The sequence below is a fragment of the Rhinolophus sinicus genome, linkage group LG05, assembly GCF_036562045.2.
Source record: "Rhinolophus sinicus isolate RSC01 linkage group LG05, ASM3656204v1, whole genome shotgun sequence".
Lineage (NCBI taxonomy): Eukaryota > Metazoa > Chordata > Mammalia > Chiroptera > Rhinolophidae > Rhinolophus > Rhinolophus sinicus.
In genome coordinates, this window is record NC_133755.1 from 170,394,203 (window position 1) to 170,410,398 (window position 16,196).

A 16,196-nucleotide genomic window follows, 5' to 3' on the forward strand; every position below is an offset into this window, starting at 1 on the left:
GTGTTGCATGTCTGTCAAGTGAGCACTGCTTAAGCAGCTGCTGTATACGGACCAGTTGCTTTGAGCATTACCTGTATTACAGTTCCTGTCTCAGGAAAAGAGACTAGAGCGTCGTCCAACTCATTAAATAAGCCATGTAGTTCACTACTGTCCGACACATGATTCAGTCTAGCGTACAACGGCTGGTGAAGTGTACGTGGGACCCTGTGGCTGCATCTGTTTTCCTGGGTCGTTATTTCATGTCCTGATTTCAATATTTCTGGTGCTCTAGAATGAAGAGTCCTCCGGTGAAGTGTAGAAGCGTAGTGGGTGATTGGGTCTGTGAACAGAATATGTGTTTGCTGCAGAAACCAATGGCCACATTTGGATGTTGAGGGAAGGCTCTTCGGCCATGGGTGTACGGAAGGGATGTGCAGCGCTCGGGGGAGAAGTCAGAGCCTCACTGGTAAAGCCCAGACCGGCTGTTGTCAGAGACTGTGCCAGAAGTTAACGCTAATAAGCGTGCTACTTGTATGTGCTCCCGTGGGAAGCAGTAAAACCCAGACGGCAGTTGCTTATCCACAGTCCGGAGGAAGCTTTCTGAAGCAGGGCCTGCAGCGCTTCGTGCTTTCTCCTTCTGGACATCAATGTTTGTCCTCTGACAAAGGCCATGCTTTCAGAGCTGCCATCCCTCTCTTCACTTCTGACTGATCTTCATTTTATAGCGATTCCTCATTCTGTAGCTTTCAAACACTCTGCCTTCCAGGCTCTTCATCATGTACATTGTTTCATATACTTAAAAGGAGCGCGGTGCCGGGAGGGCTGGAAGAATTCATTTGTAATGTTCCGCGTGACTGGTTTTGTGAGGGAGTGTGTCCCTATGGGGACAGCTATTCGTAGGGAGTCATGCAAATAAAGAGCAATGGAATGACCCACCCTGGGGTGACTGCCAAGGGAAGTGGGACGTTTTGAAGGACTAGAGAGCCACGTACCAGTGAGAAGGAAGGAAAAGAACTTGTCAACAGGATGGGAAGGCCTGAGCCAATGCTGAAAGTAAAATGGCAGATGGCTGAGCGCTGGTGTGTTTGGCTGACTGAAAAGCACACCTTGGGATGTGTGTTGATGAGCACACGAAGCAGCAGGTTCAGCACGTGAAGGGATGACACCAATTCAGAGCATCTGTGCCGATCCTGGCACATGGGAGGTACCTAGTCAGTGAGAGCTGTCATCTCTGGGAGGCTCCTACCTCATCCCTAGTAAAAACCATATTTAATCCCCAGTTGAGGTGAGCAGCCAACCTCTCCTATGGCTGAAAGATACCGTGTTAAGGACTAAAACCTTTGTAGCTGTAGTACAGGGTTTCAGTGCCCAGGCCATATAGTCAGCTGGTCCTGATTTGAATGCAGCTGAGTCACTCACTTTCTGTATGACCTTGGGGAGCGATGGAACCTTTCTAAGCTTTCAATAAAATGGGATTAATAACGGGCCCACCTCCTGGGATTGCTGTGAAGATTAAATGCGATAATGCATATAAAGCAACGAGCTCAGTACCTTGCAACAAACATAATAATAATGATAATAATAATAACTGTGGTAGTGGTAAATAGCACTGAGGAGGAGTTAGACTTCAGATGATCTAATAATATAAATTTATTTTACTGATCTTTTATTTTCTTTCCCATATACAAAACCCTTTGGGCTTTACTTAATTTTCCTTAATTACCATGTTTCAAATGACACCCAGCAGTACCGTGATTATAACTGAGATGAATCAGTGTCTTATTTTCAGGTAGTTAAGGCTTTGCCAGGATATCACGTCCTTCCACCACCGTGTCAGGCTTTGCCATTTCCCTCCGTAGAGATTAGAGTTATGCCTAATTGCATCTGTCTGCTTCCTTACCAGCCGTGGGACCGGGAGAGTCAAAAGGCAGTAAAAAAATCATGCTAAGTTGACCTGGTGATGAGGAAAACAGAAAAAGAGAGTTGGAGAAGAGTAAGGCAATCGGAGGGTTCTTCTCAAGGGAGTGGCTGATAAACTTCTTTCACTTTCCTACCTTCTCAACCTGCCGCCCAGAGTCTAATGTTCCAGGTGGTTCTGGCAAACTCTGGTGGCCCATTTGGAAGCTTGTAAACATATTTTACATTTCTGTGCATTCAGTAAGCACAGAGATTATCTGAGAAATGCTTCCCCCCACTTTTTTGTTGTTGTTTTTTTTTTTTTGGAGCTAGAAATGGCTATAGAATTAAAGAGTATCAGAGAAAAAGCAATGGTAGGTTTCAAATAAGTATGTAAAGACATTTCGAGATGCAAGAGGACCTCTGGTATTTTAAGAAGAGCTTTGCATATGAGAACATTGTCAATGTAATTTGAAAGCGCTAAGCCAGGGGTGTCCAAACTGCGGCCCACGGGCCAACTGCGGCCCGCTATCCATTTTTAATTGTCCCACAGCAAATTCTAAAAATATATTTAGTTTACTTAAATAAACCAGGTGAGGCAATACGTACTTTACCTTGAGTGAGTGGCCCGGCTGTTTGTGTATTTTACCGCATATGGCCCTTGGTGAAAAACGTTGAAAAAAGTTTGGACACCCCTGCGCTAAGCAATGTTTTTAAAACATTTAACAAGGCTGTAGAAAATTAAGTTTTTCTGCTGTGTTATTATTACAAATGGTACTCTCAAGAACTTTTCTAATTGTATAACTAAGGGCAATGTAAGAGATTAATTTTTGTGTTATATTTGTTCCAACTTCCTTTTAATTATTATAACATTTTTAGATTTACTCACATGTATATACATCAAAGCATTCCTCCTGACACCAATATGAAATAAATACAGACAATTGATCTCTGCAGTGGTCCTCAAGTGTGTAGGAAAAGATGGGTCTCCAATACTGTTAAGAACTTTAATATATTAATGCTAATCCTGTTTCTCAATATCTTGCTTATATCATCAGATTGCGGTACACTGCCAGTTCACAAATATTTTCTGCTTAAAGTCTTTGGGGAAAACCAAGCGAATAGTCCCAATTATCTTTCAGCAAAGGTGTATTGCTCTTTCTATTCAACACTGCTGTTTTTAACAGAATTCCTGTTCACCCACCGCCTCCCCAAGTTTCTCTTTCTGGAAGAACTGCCCAGTCCTCCCCTTTCTAGGTCTAGCTGTCCCGTGTCTCCTCCCAAAGGGGAACCTCATCGCCCCCTTCTTTCAGGAGAAAGAAGTGAAACAATAGAGGCGACTGAACAAGCACATGTATCATTTGTCACAGTTTAACAAGGGGGCCATTCCTGACATTTTTTACTGATGTCTTCTGTGTTGAAAGTGTTCTAGAAGGTAAATGAGGCTGAAACCTCCCAGTTTTGTTTTTTATTCTTTTACTCCAATATCTCAGAGCCATCAACGCTGATTTCCACATATCGCCAATTAAGATCCGCCTCTATCCCATCAATTAGGAAAACTGAATGAGAACTGACATGTCAGCAACTGAAGCTGCGTTTAACTTTAATTTAGACTTCGCTCTCTGTCTTTCTCTCTCTCAATCTCTCTCTCCCTCTCTTCCTCTCTCCCCTCTCCGTCACCTCTCCTCTTTCTCATACTGTGCATGTGTATCTTTTTCTCTTACTTGATCTTTCTTTTTTCTCTTCTCTTTCATCTCCTTTCACTCTTTCTTCCCTGTTTCTCTCCCTGCTTTCCTCCCTCTGTTTCTTTCTCCTCTTCCCCTCTTTTCCCCATCCTCACTTATTCTCTTCCTAGGTCTGTCACTTCCTCCCCCCTTCTCCACACCCCTCCAGTAACGCTGGTGGAAAGGTTTTGTCCGGCTGCTGAGACATTGTACTTTCAGTACAGTTCTCTGTGGTGTGGGGGCTGCATTAGGTCAACTCAGCGACCCCATCGTTCCCACAATAAGAGCTTTTGTTACCAGCTCGATGGCCAGAGACCCCCGGCTCCCATTTCTTTGGCTGCACCTGCCTCCCCGGTGGATGTGGACAGAGAAAGAAGAGAAAACAGATTAACGTGCAGATTAGACTTCTGATACTTTATCTGCAGGCTCAGGCAGGCACTTTTACCACTATACACCCTGTTGAGTGGCTTATTTGAAACAAAGATAAGGCTTTCTTTCATTTGAAAATGTATTCTTCTATATTCTTACAGCACTTTGTCCATAATTCTTATAACACTTAAATTGTTACGCCACGACTTTCTTCTGTTACATATCTTTCTCCTTGCTCTCTTGTGAGCACCTAGAGGAACAGGGATCACATCTCACTCGTTTCTGAATGTCCCCCCTTTCACACAGTGACTACCACTTGGGAATGTGCCCCCCAATCTTTATTAACTAAGTATATTATATACAATACAGCCATGATAAAGAACGAGAAAACAATATTTACATATAGGAATTAGGTGTCTTTACCTACATTGAGTGGGGAAAAAACAAAGTTGTGAATCAAGTGTAGAATCTCATTTGGACAGATAGAATTATGCCCCAGAAGTGTGCAAACTACATCATCGACCAGAGTTACCTCTGGAGAGTGACATTTGGTGAGAAAAGGAAGATCCTGAGGAGGTAGAGGGAACGTGTTACTTCATATGCTCTCGCTTGTTAGTTTCGTTTTTGCAGCATAAAATGAAGCTGACCAGTGTCAATTTGGCCACTCCCTGCCCCACTCGGATAGACGTGCTCCCTGCCCAGACTTCCCAGGAGAGGTGCACGTCTTCCTGTCCTCCACCGCTCATCTCTTCCCTTCACCTCAGCTCTGATGGGCACCGTCTGTCTTCTTCAGGGCCCATCACTGCCATTTATTCCCCTCTTGTCCTTCCAAATTTCCTCCCCCCACTTCCCTTTCTCTACACCAGCCAGCCCGTTCATGGGTGGGTGGATGGATGGATGGATGCACGGATAGACGAATGGACAGATGAACAAACAGACAGATGGATTCAATTGACCGATCCTCCCTGGTCCTACGTCTCTCCAGTTACTGCTCCGCCATTCTCTTTCCTTTTTTTATCTGCCAATATCTCAATATGTATACTCCTCTGTGACCCCTCTTCCAAATCAGTGTGTTCCTCTCTGTAGTTGCTGTACTTGGGATTTCGTTGCCTCCCTCAGTTTCCCTGAGACTGTTTCCACAAGAGGTGGGAAGCGTGTGCCTGACTCTGTGTTCCAAGGTCCTTGGAGCCCTGTGAAGTCTCCTCTCACTGCTCCCACTTAGGGGTGCGATCTCCTTGCAATGGGAGCCACACAGTCTGTCCTGACCTTGCTTTGCTCATTTTCTTTGCAAGGGCTTTTTGGTGTTCTCCTGGCCCTGGGAGGCTCCCGGAGGGTTCTGTGTCCTGCTGACCCCCAGTGACGTTGCCATTTGCTATCACTGAGATACTACGCTACAGCTGCTTTTTCATGGCCAGACACTTGACATGGCCCTGGGCCCTGAAACATGGGAGGACATTTTGGCCCCACCGTTCTGTCAATGCTGCATAAGACAGAGCCCACAGCTGGAAGTGGTGGGCCACATCCAGCTCCCTACAGAGCTCTCTGAGCAAACTGCTCGATTGTTCTTTTCAGATCCTATGGCTGAAAACCCCCCTTAGGGAATGTCCTACAGTCTTCACATGCCCCAAACCACCACACTGTCTTTGGCCCAGACCACCACCCTTTTCTCCACAGTTCTCTCAGGAAGGGGAAGAGACAGTGAATGAGTGGGGATGTGGGCCAGGCCCTGTGATTCTGGACTAGTCACATCCACCATGATGGTCCCTGAGGACACTTTATGCAGAGGACAATAGCTGGGAAATAAAAGCTGCATTTCTCCTCAGAGCTTTCACCCTAACAAGAACAAGATGAGGGAGCCCAAGCCATCTACTCCTTAGATGAGCTAGGCCAAAAGACACGCCTCGTCTCCTTTCCACCACAGATCCCCAAAAGTGTTTCTAAGTATTTTATCTGGGATTGAAGAACTCCAGTGCAGGGGGTACCAGCCAGCCAGAGAGGCCTGGAACCCCCTGCCAAGGCCGCTGCCGGCTTAGCCAGCAGGAGCAGCACTAAATTAGCTTCACCATCCACCTGGGAAAGAAAATGGGAAGGAAAGATGAAAGCTGGCTGGTCCTTCTCCCCAGAGGGAGCAGCCAGGCCCTCTCCATGCTCTGTAGAAGACAAGACGAGGGACTGGTCTCACTGCCTTTTCATTCACTCACTGCCACATTGGATGAGAAAATATCCTACTGGGAGCCAGGAGAACAGCACCCCTCATCCTTGGAGTGGAAAGGGAGGGAAGAGAGAAGAGCCCAGACTCTCCTGAAAGCCAACACCGTTCCTCAGTCACTTAAACCATGACTGTCACCCTTAACTGGCCCCTTTCATTCTCCGCATTCAGTTCAATACCTCTCCTCTCCATGGAGCTTGTCGAGCGCTGGGTCTGAGCTCACCCACACTGCTGCCCTGGTCTAACTGGCCTCCCCACGGGCACTTGTATAGCTTCTGTCCTGTTGTCTTTCCTGATGCTGGGATGGCCTTTGATCTCCTTGTATCCTGCAGTGGTCACACCACCTCCAGAGCCTGGAAGATGCTCCAGGATCAGCCCGGTCCTCACTCCAGCCTCGGCTCCCATTGCAGCCCCACTTCCGCGTCGGTGTGCGCATGCACAGGCCCTGCTGCCCTCAGTCCGTCTCAACTCCTTTGAGTGCCCTGGCTGCACCCTGCATTTTGTGACCCTGTACCTCTGTTTATTCTTACCATCCGCCTGGATGTTGTCATCTCCTTCCTACTCCTTTCTCTGTGTTCAGACTCCTGGTCGTCCTTAAAGGTTCGTCTCCCTCATCACCTCCACTAGACAGCCTTTCTCTGCCTGGGAATTGACCACATCTCCCTCTGCCTCCTCTCTCCTATGTGCTGACTATTTATCAGTGTCAGTCGTGTGGCCTAAACACTGTATTATACTTATTTGTTTACACTTTTCTTTCAACTACACAGGGAGCTCCTTGGGGGAAGGGGTCATGTTTTATTCATTTTTTTAATTCCTAGCTTGTAAAACAAAACTTGGCATGCATTCTTGTGTCCTCAAAAAAAAGGGGGAAGAAGGGTTTGCATGAATGAATGTGAGTGTGCTTTTAAACTGTGAACTGCTGTACTCACACACACGTACGTTGTTGTCGTATCCACAGCATCCGGATGCAGTACACGGCATTTGGAAGGCAGGTTTTGGGATAAAGAGATGGCTACATTCTAGAAAAGGTGGAGGGGTTGGAGGAACAGAAAAAGATGCTGCCTCTAAAATAAAGACCAAAAAAATCTTAAATGGGAGTTATAGCAAAAGGATTGGAATTTGGAAGTGCTAGCAACAGAAATTAAACCTAAAAGAGTAAACGGTAAAAATCACTACGTAGAATTTTGAAATGTGAGCCGGATTTAGAAACCAAACTTTTCTGAATTTGAATGCGAATTTGACTTCTGTCCCAGTTTCTTAAGCATCGCTGCTGAATGGTTATCTAGACCAGGGCTTCTCAAACTATCAATCATGATGGATGTGTGTGTGTGTGTGTGTGTGTGTGTGTGTGTGTGTGTGTTTTCCAATCAGTCACACATTGACACTTTTGTAAAATACAATAAAAAAAGAATTACTAGAAAAATGAAACAGAAGCAATCACACAAAATACAAGTCCAAATTTGTCACTAGACTCAGCAGATCTCGTTCTGTCAAAATGCTATAAACTTTTCTACATGCTTCCTCTCAATGTGTGTACTTATCTTCTGCAGATCGGTAATCAATGGTTTGCAAACTGGCTCCTGTCCATTTACCACATTTCGAATAGCACGAAATTAGACTCTAGTTGGATATTTTCAATAACAAGGAATGGACACATTAATGAGAAGAGGACACTTATGTACAAATCTTACCACGGTGGAGATCTTTTTAAAAATTTATTTAAAAAAATTATCTTTCACTTACAGTTGACATACAATATATTAGTTTCAGGTGTACAGCGTAGTGATTAGACATTTATATACCTGGCAAAGTGCTCACCCTGATAAGTCTAGTACCTGTTTGACATGGTGGAGATCTTAAGGGTATAAACTGATAAGAAAATAAATACTTTAAGGCAAAACTTGAAATCATATAATAAAGTTATTCAGATGGTGAAAAGTTCGTGTGTGTGTGTGTGTGTGTGTGTGTGTGTATGTGTATCCTCACCCATCTTCCCGCCCTGAAGCAGAGTGAATTCTTGGTCCTCTTGGAGAATAATTGTTTTCAATGCAGAAGTTTTAAATTGACCCTTCATTGGTAGCAGTAGGGTAGCCATATGCACTGACATCAAGCCAATAAAATTAATAAACAGTGCGACAGGCTCTAATAAATTTCATTGGTGTCTTTACTCTGTCATTTGAGCACAGAATGAACGGTTATTACCACAGAGCTTCAAACGTCTCATTTTGGCTTCAGATGATTACAGCTGCTAATGCAGAGCGTGCTACAGTAGTTTTCAGTAACTGGTTTAGGGCTAAAGTATCATATTTAAAAGACTTAATTATGATTGGGGGTGGGGGACAAGTTGTGGCCATATGACTTTGATCTGTTTTCTAGAGCAGCCTACAAAAATCTGGACTCCTGAAGGTGTGTTTCTCTCAACTATTTCAGAAAACAAGCAGCTTTTAAAATCGGGTTTCTCTACACAGACTTGGGGGTTTTGAAACGCTTTCAGTTGGCGATGGGCCATCACTTGTTGGAAGTGGGCCATGGCTCCTTGTCTCTCACCCCAGATGAAATTCTTCAAGCCCCTTAACTCAGTCTTTGCCTCACATGAAGAATTTAGTTTCAGGTTTCGGCAAATGAGCACCCTTCACACTTGGAGTGAGAAAAGCGATTGTTCATTTACTCGTGAAACCCCATTGCCATCAGCCAGGTGAATTTGGCATGAAAACATCATCTCTGGCCCTCGCTTCATCCTGCTGTTTGGTGAGGGTCATGCCCATCCACAGCCTTCTGGTTTACTTTGTAGTATCACACCCAGCCATAGCCTTCTGTTCCACCTTCTTAATTTTGCGTACAATACATCCTTTTAAAGTGTTAATAAGGTGGCCGATGGCTCAGTTGATTAGACCTCGAGCTCTTCTCAACAAGGTTGCCGGTTCAATTCCTGCCATGGGATGGTGGGTTGTGCCCCCTGCAACTAAAGATTGAAAATGGAGACTGGACTTGGAGCTGAGCTGCGCCTTCCACAACTAGATTGAAGGACAACGACTTGGAGCTGATGGGCCCTGGAAAAACACAGTTCCCCAATATTCCCCGAATTAAAAAAAAACAAAGCTTAAAGTTTTAATCAAAGTATTAAGCAACTATCAAATATAAGCAGTCAGTGCAAGTTAAATGTTAGCCCATCCTTTTGTACCATGTGTAACCTTATGAAAATATCAATGAATGCGTGTATTTTTTTTGAGGAAGCATGGGTTAGGTTTTACATGTTCAAAATGTACTTTCAATTCTAGCTTTTTTTTTTTTTTTTTTTAGCATTTCTTATTTGGGCGTTAACTCTGTATCCTATGCAGATACTTAAGCTCCTTGTAATTGTTTCATTCCTAAATGCCAGGACACTGGGTCTTGCTCTTGTGAGTTTTTAATGTCAACTATACTTAAACCTTGTGAATTGAATTTCTTATGAAGATGACCACTTTCTTAAGAAGAAAAGATGTTACCACAAAGCTTATTTGAAAAAACAATTATGAATATTGGTTCATGCATGACAATGATTTAAACATATAAAAAACTAGAATGGAAAGTTATTTGTTGCCATCTGTGAGATGGGCTACTGAGAAAGTTAATGATGAAACCCTGCCTGTTTTTCATTTGCGGAGCATAAAATGCATGAGAGAATGAATGTGGATTACTAAAAAAGAGGAAGCAATGACCTGACAGTTCTTAAATTTCAGTTTCGCCTTTTGCTGGTGGCGTCTACATCCTATTGTGTTTGCGATTGGACTTGGGAATGAGGTTGTAGTGCTGGGATGTTCATGGTCGGGCTGACTTTTCTCAGGGTTACTTTCTGTAAATGCTGCAGAATGCCCTGTGACGTTTGGTAGAGGGCCATAGTACATTGTTCAGCCCAGGGCAGGGGATTGTATTTATTTTTTATTTTGCGTTATTTCAGCTGTCTTCACTTTTTTCTTCATTGTCTTGCCTCCTGCAGAGTTCTTTTTCCAAGCATTGCTGGGGGAGGGGGAACGTTCCGTTATGAACTTTTTCGCACACTGGGGTGGAAAGCGTTTCTCCTCTCTCAGCAGTTCAAATAGCTTCTAAACCACGTATGTTTAACCCACTGTGGGTCTGAGCCCCAGTTAGCTTTGTTTGTTCTGTATTAAAGCATTTAAATCATTTCAGTTTTTCATGGCTCATTACCATAGCCTATTAGATAGCATAAGTGAGTTATGTGGTGTGTTTTTTTGAAATTTTTTGTTTGTTTGTTTTTTTACATAAATTGGTATTTGAGGAAGAATTTAGTTCTATATTTTAACAACTGATTTAGCTTTCTGACTTAAAGGGTATATTCAAAACAACTCTGTCAATTGTTTCCGGTTCTATTGTGATATAATTGACATGTAACATTGTATTAGTTTAAGGTGTACAGCATGATTATTACACACACACACACACACACACACACACACACACACACAGTAACATAATTGCCACAATCGGTTTAGTTAACATCCATCATTTTACATAGTTACAATTTTTTTTCTTGTGATGAGAAACATTAAGATCGCTATTTCTGGTTTCCCACTATGTGAATTTTAGAGTATCTTTTATCATATAAGTCAGTCAAGGAAACAGCAGATGATGCTATTATATCAAAACTCTGATATTGGTAACTGGGGCCATTATATTATCCATCTAGGAAAGCTCTAATACATTGGGGTTGGGGGTAGATAATTAATGTATAATACACTCTCTTTGCTCAAAATCCCCATTCTATAAATATTATCATCATTAATAAAAGACTATTCTTATAGCAGAGCTAATGAGCACATTAGTATACTAATTACTCAAAACTGACATGAAAGATATATCTTGCATGACTAAAGATGGCGTGAGGAAGGAAGCCGTGTTTACGACACCCTTCTCCTTGACTTCACAGGATTACCTTGACTGCATCAGGGACCAAACGAAACTTCCTCTGGGGACGGAAGAGCGATCAGCCCTTTTTGGAAACATACGGGATATCTACCACTTCAATAGGTAAGTGAATACTCACAAGATTGTTCTCACATAGGACCATTAAGAATTTCTCTCCAATGAATGTGGCCTAAGAAAATTTACCTGTGATACCTGATTTGACTTCATAAATTTTTGTGGGTTCTCACACCATGGAGTCTTCTACCTGGAAGCATTCTTGCTTGCATACAGGTCATATTTATTGAATATTCCTGTCCTGCTCCATCCTGCTGGCTCAGAGGAGAGAACTACATGTCCTGATACAGCAGTGACATCTTTCTTCCACAACACAGTATGAACGGGGCATCCGAAAATACATGCTGACTTCGTCTGCAGCACCCCCACTTCCAATGGATTCTCTGAAAGTTTTCTTCTGCCTCGGGAGTGGGCAGGCAGGACACAGTAAACACACAATAATTACTTTAAGTCATACGCATATCAATTCAGATTCGTTCATCATTAAAATTAAAAATGATTCAATTTAATTCAAACATGTGTGAGTAGCTACTATGTAGCAGGCACTGGGCTTAGAAAATTGCCATCGTAAACAAGACAGACAGGGAGCTGAAGGGGATGGGGCAAGCAAATCAGTTATTATAACATAGTGGGACACGTTTTGGAAGACCAGGTCATAGGCAGGTGAACCACACGGACTCTGTTTTTCAGCATAGCTGGGTTTGCATCCTCGCTGAACAATGTAGGTACCCTTTGGTGAGTCTTTAAACGGAGTAGAATAACTAACTTCCTCAGTTCAAGTCTTTGCTCAAATTTTCCTTTCTCAGTGACACTTACTGGACACCCACCCACACACCTTACCTGCTCTGCTGTTTCTTTTTCTCCTGGTACTTACTAGCAAGTTCTGGCATACAATACGTTTGACTGTTGGGTATGTCTGTTGTTTCTTTCCTTCCCACCTCCACTTACAGAATATTCCCCAAGGGCAGGGATTGCTCTGTTTTTGTACTTACTGCCCACGTGCCTAAAATAGCCGCTGACCCATAGGAGGCATCAGAACTTTTGTGGAATGAATGAATGAATTAAAACAATAAGAATATCTACTTTACATGGTTATTGTGAAGCTTCATTGTGCGGATCCACCTAAAGTGCCTAGCTCAATGCCAACACAGAGTAAATACCCAAATACTAACCAATGGTGACATGGATTTTGTTGTAATAAAACCCCATTATGAAGGTCTACAGTGTGCTGCCATTGTGCGACTCAGCCACAGTGCAAATTATAAATCCTCCCCATCTTTGCATATCGAAATTGGTATCTGTGAGCTGCTCACGGGCACCGTCCACATCTCCTTTACTGCCTTTGAGTCCCCAAACCCTAGCACAAGCCCAGCCTCTGGGAGATGTGTTTGTTGAATTGTATCAACCCATCCCTCAATTTTGAAAGCTTAGGATGTCAAAAATGCCACGGTTGCAACAGCTCTATCATTTCCGTCAGTAGACTGTGAAAACCAGTTGGCACGTTCCCAGATGGTGGTTCTCGTCCTGGGCTACGCACTGGAATCACCTCAGAAGCTTTTAAAAAAATATTCGCTGGGTCCTACCCGCAGAATCTGCTTAATTGGTCTGGGGTGGGGCCAGGCCATCAGGATTCTTTAAAAGGTCCGCAGATGTTTGTAATGTGCGGCCATGGTTGAGAAACACTGTCTAGATCAAATAAACAAATTAATATGAAAAGAGAAAGGACATAAGAAAGCTGAATTGGGGAGTTTAGAGTCCACATGTTCATTAGCAATGACTTGGATTAGAGCAGGCCCCCATTTAGCAGTTACTGATGGTAAAACGTGTCCAGCGCCTGAGTGGCGGCTCCTTCCAGAACCCACCAGTGGCACTGTAACCCCTGAAGAGGGCAAGGCCAAGGTCAAGGTGCTGGGAGGTCCCTGGCCCACACGTCTGGAGGTTTGGCTGAGAGCTGCTGGTAATGACTGTTTATCTAGCGTTTCCTTCATGCTGGAGGGAGGGAGGCCTAGAGCTTCACGGGTATGATCACCTTATGTGCCTCACCTGGGCTTGTCTGAATGCAAACCCCAGGCGTTGAGCCCCATTCCCTCCTGCCAGAGTGGGGCCCTGCTCTTCAAACCACAGTTTGTCACACTGTGGCACGCTCCAAGGGTTCTGTACTCCGGAGTTTAAATCTTCATGAGCCTCCTAACTTAAAGAAAGATAAGAATGAAGTAGCCGCCTGTGGGGACAGAGCCCCAGAGAGCAGTTTCCAGGCTCTCGGCCTCACATAGAAAGGTGCTGGCTCAGGTAGTAGATGGCCATCAGCTGTGACTAGTTGGCTGTCAGCTGTTACTGGTTAGCCATTAGCCACTGATATAACTGCTGCGGCTAAGCTAGCAAGGTGGTGGTATAGTGGCGTGGCGTGGCGTGGCGTGGCGTGGCATGGCGTGGCATGGCATGGATTGCGGATTGCAGAGAGGCGGATTGCAGTTAGCAAGTGAGGTTGGTTGGCAGAGGCAAGGTGATGGCAGGTTGCGGATCGTGTGGCTCCTGCCTCCTGTGTCTCCAATGCAGCCACCAGCGAGAATATAGTGGTATGACTCCCTTATCTATGGCTCCATGGGTGTTCCTTTTTGGCCTCACCACGTCCTGCATTCTTAGTGTGGGGAGCGTGACCAGAGATCCTGCATGACACCGCCTATGTCAACAAGAAGGGGCCTTGGCAGTGGAGCCCAGTCTGCAACGGCTGGAGACTGAGGAGAACTTGATGTGCCTGAATCCGTTCTCTGTTATTTTCTCTTTGGTATTCTCTGAACGAGGAAGTCAGATACGTCTAAAATAACCCGAGTCGGAGTGAATGAATCCCTGATGATGATGTGTGAGGCATCCGTGTAGTGACACAATTATATGTGACTGTTCTTGTCTTGTCTGTCCCTTTTGTAGATCACATTTCTATATCCCCTGCACATGCTTTATCTCATGGAATCCTCTTAACAGTTCTCTCAGGTGGGTGGGATCACATCTTACAGATGGTGTGCACATCTCATGGACAAGGAATCAATCACACAGTGTGGATAGTTCTGTGCTCAGGACGTAGAGCTACAAAGCCAACCTAGCCGACTTTGAAAACCTAGTTTTGTCAAATCTCTGTTGGTATTATTATTTTGTTATTTTTCTTTCATTATTATTATTTTCAAGACTATCTTCTTGTTAAACTTGCACAGTTGAATGGTGTGTTTTGTCCCTATTCGTTTTTATTTCCTTTCTCTTAAATCTGGAGTCTAAATACAAAGCTCAAGTGTTTTTTCCATTAGACTTGGTTAAGTAAGAGTGTTGATGTGACTTTTATGTTAATGCCTCTTACGAATCCTTTATTACATACCCCTATATCAGTTGATTTCAAAGACACAGCTGTCTGGTAAATCTGTGGTTGGGGTAGAAATAATTTTAAAGTTTCTATTATTCGTTCAGGTACAGGTTTTTCAACATAATATAATATTGTGACCAACTAAGCAAGATTTAAATCTCTAAAATTAAAGAGAGCAAAAAGGAAATGGTTTTATGCTAGCCTAAAAAAATTCAGCTGACTAGATTTGTTTTTCAGGAAGTATTTCCAACATACAGAAAAGCATAGGGTAATACAACAAACACCCATGAACCACTTCCACTCTATCAAAGCTTTTCTTTATGCCATATTTGCTTTAGAAATTATTTAAAGCATAAAGACGTTACAAATAATGGTGAAGCCCCATATGTGGGAGAATGGCACACTGGTGTGCTGGTAAACCAGTTCTTCAGGGTGAGAGCAAGGGAGAGAGAACCTGAGATGTACATTGTTAGTGTTTGCCAATTTCTATGGTGCAAACACTCTCATCACAGCAGATTTAAAGCTACTAACAAGACATCTCTGAACATGGAATTAGGGAGAGAGATGCAGAATTGGCTCAGGAAGCCAATATATTGTGGCTCAATTTGCTCCTACAACTATAACTATGATCCAAGAGTTGCTCTTTCATTCCCAGGTATGATTTTATTGCCTTGACTATATATATATGTGTGTGTGTGTGTATTTATTTAAAATAGGTGACATGTTTTCACTTATTTCAAACATGGCATAACTTATGTCAATATCTTACAATTTTTTTTTCACTCAACATTCTTTTTGAGATCTATGGCTCTACTTGGTTGAACTGTTATGTAATATTCCATTTGGGGATGTATTACTTTGCATTTTGCTGATTATAGTAATAGTGAGAGCATCTTTTTTTGTTTGTTGGCCACTTAAATTTCTGGCTTGTAGCCATTGTCCATTTATCTGTCGTATTGTTGTATAGGACTTCTTGATGAATTGTGGCTGGTGATCTTTGTGGATTATGTGAGTTGCAAATCATCTCCTAGTAAGAGTCTTTTTAATTTAATTATGGTTTCTTTGAAAAGAAGTTGTATGATTCATAAATGTGACTACACTAAATAAATACACTTTTATAGTATATGGATTTTGTGTTGTGTTTAAAAAAATTATCTCCTATGCTCAGTTCATAAATTTACTCTGTTTTTCTAAAAATCTTAAAACTTTGCTTTTCACGTTATGTCCTTAATCTAACTAAAAATGATGGAAGTATGATATATGTTAGGAAATTCAAATTCTTATTTTCATATGGCTAGCTGATGGTCCCATTATCCCTGGTTGAAAATACATCCTTTCTATGCTGATTTGTTGTTCCATCTTCCTCCCAGGTCAAGTTTACATGTATGTGTGGGTGTGTCCCTGGGCTCTGTATTCTGTCTCGTTGATCTCTTTCTCATCCCTGCCCATATTATTGTCTTAATTAGTAAGCCCGCATTGCTCTTCTTCAACATTGGCTTAGCTTTTCTTGACTCTTTGCACTGTCAAGTGATTTTTTTTTTTTTTTGTCATTAGTTTGTCAACCTCCATGAAGAACTCTGTTGGGATTTTTATTAAAATTACATTTAATTTAATCATTCATTTTGACAGAATTGACATCTTTACAATATTGAGTCATCCCATCCATAAACATGTATCTCTTCAATCAAGCCTT

At 42.8% G+C, this 16,196-nt stretch overlaps 1 protein-coding gene across 7 annotated transcripts in view; it reads left to right on the forward strand.

The window, feature by feature from the left end:
- Nucleotides 1–16,196, forward strand: part of PLEKHG1 (pleckstrin homology and RhoGEF domain containing G1) — a 212,190-nt gene that overhangs the window by 144,254 nt on the left and 51,740 nt on the right. For all 7 annotated transcript variants that reach the window (XR_012496798.1, XM_019735456.2, XM_074333704.1 and 4 more), the window contains one exon: nucleotides 11,102–11,202. Coding sequence is in view for 6 of the 7 variants with exons in the window: in XM_019735456.2 (XP_019591015.2) it covers nucleotides 11,102–11,202 (101 nt within the window). In the remaining variant the exon portion in view is untranslated. The remainder of the gene's footprint in view (nucleotides 1–11,101; nucleotides 11,203–16,196) is intronic.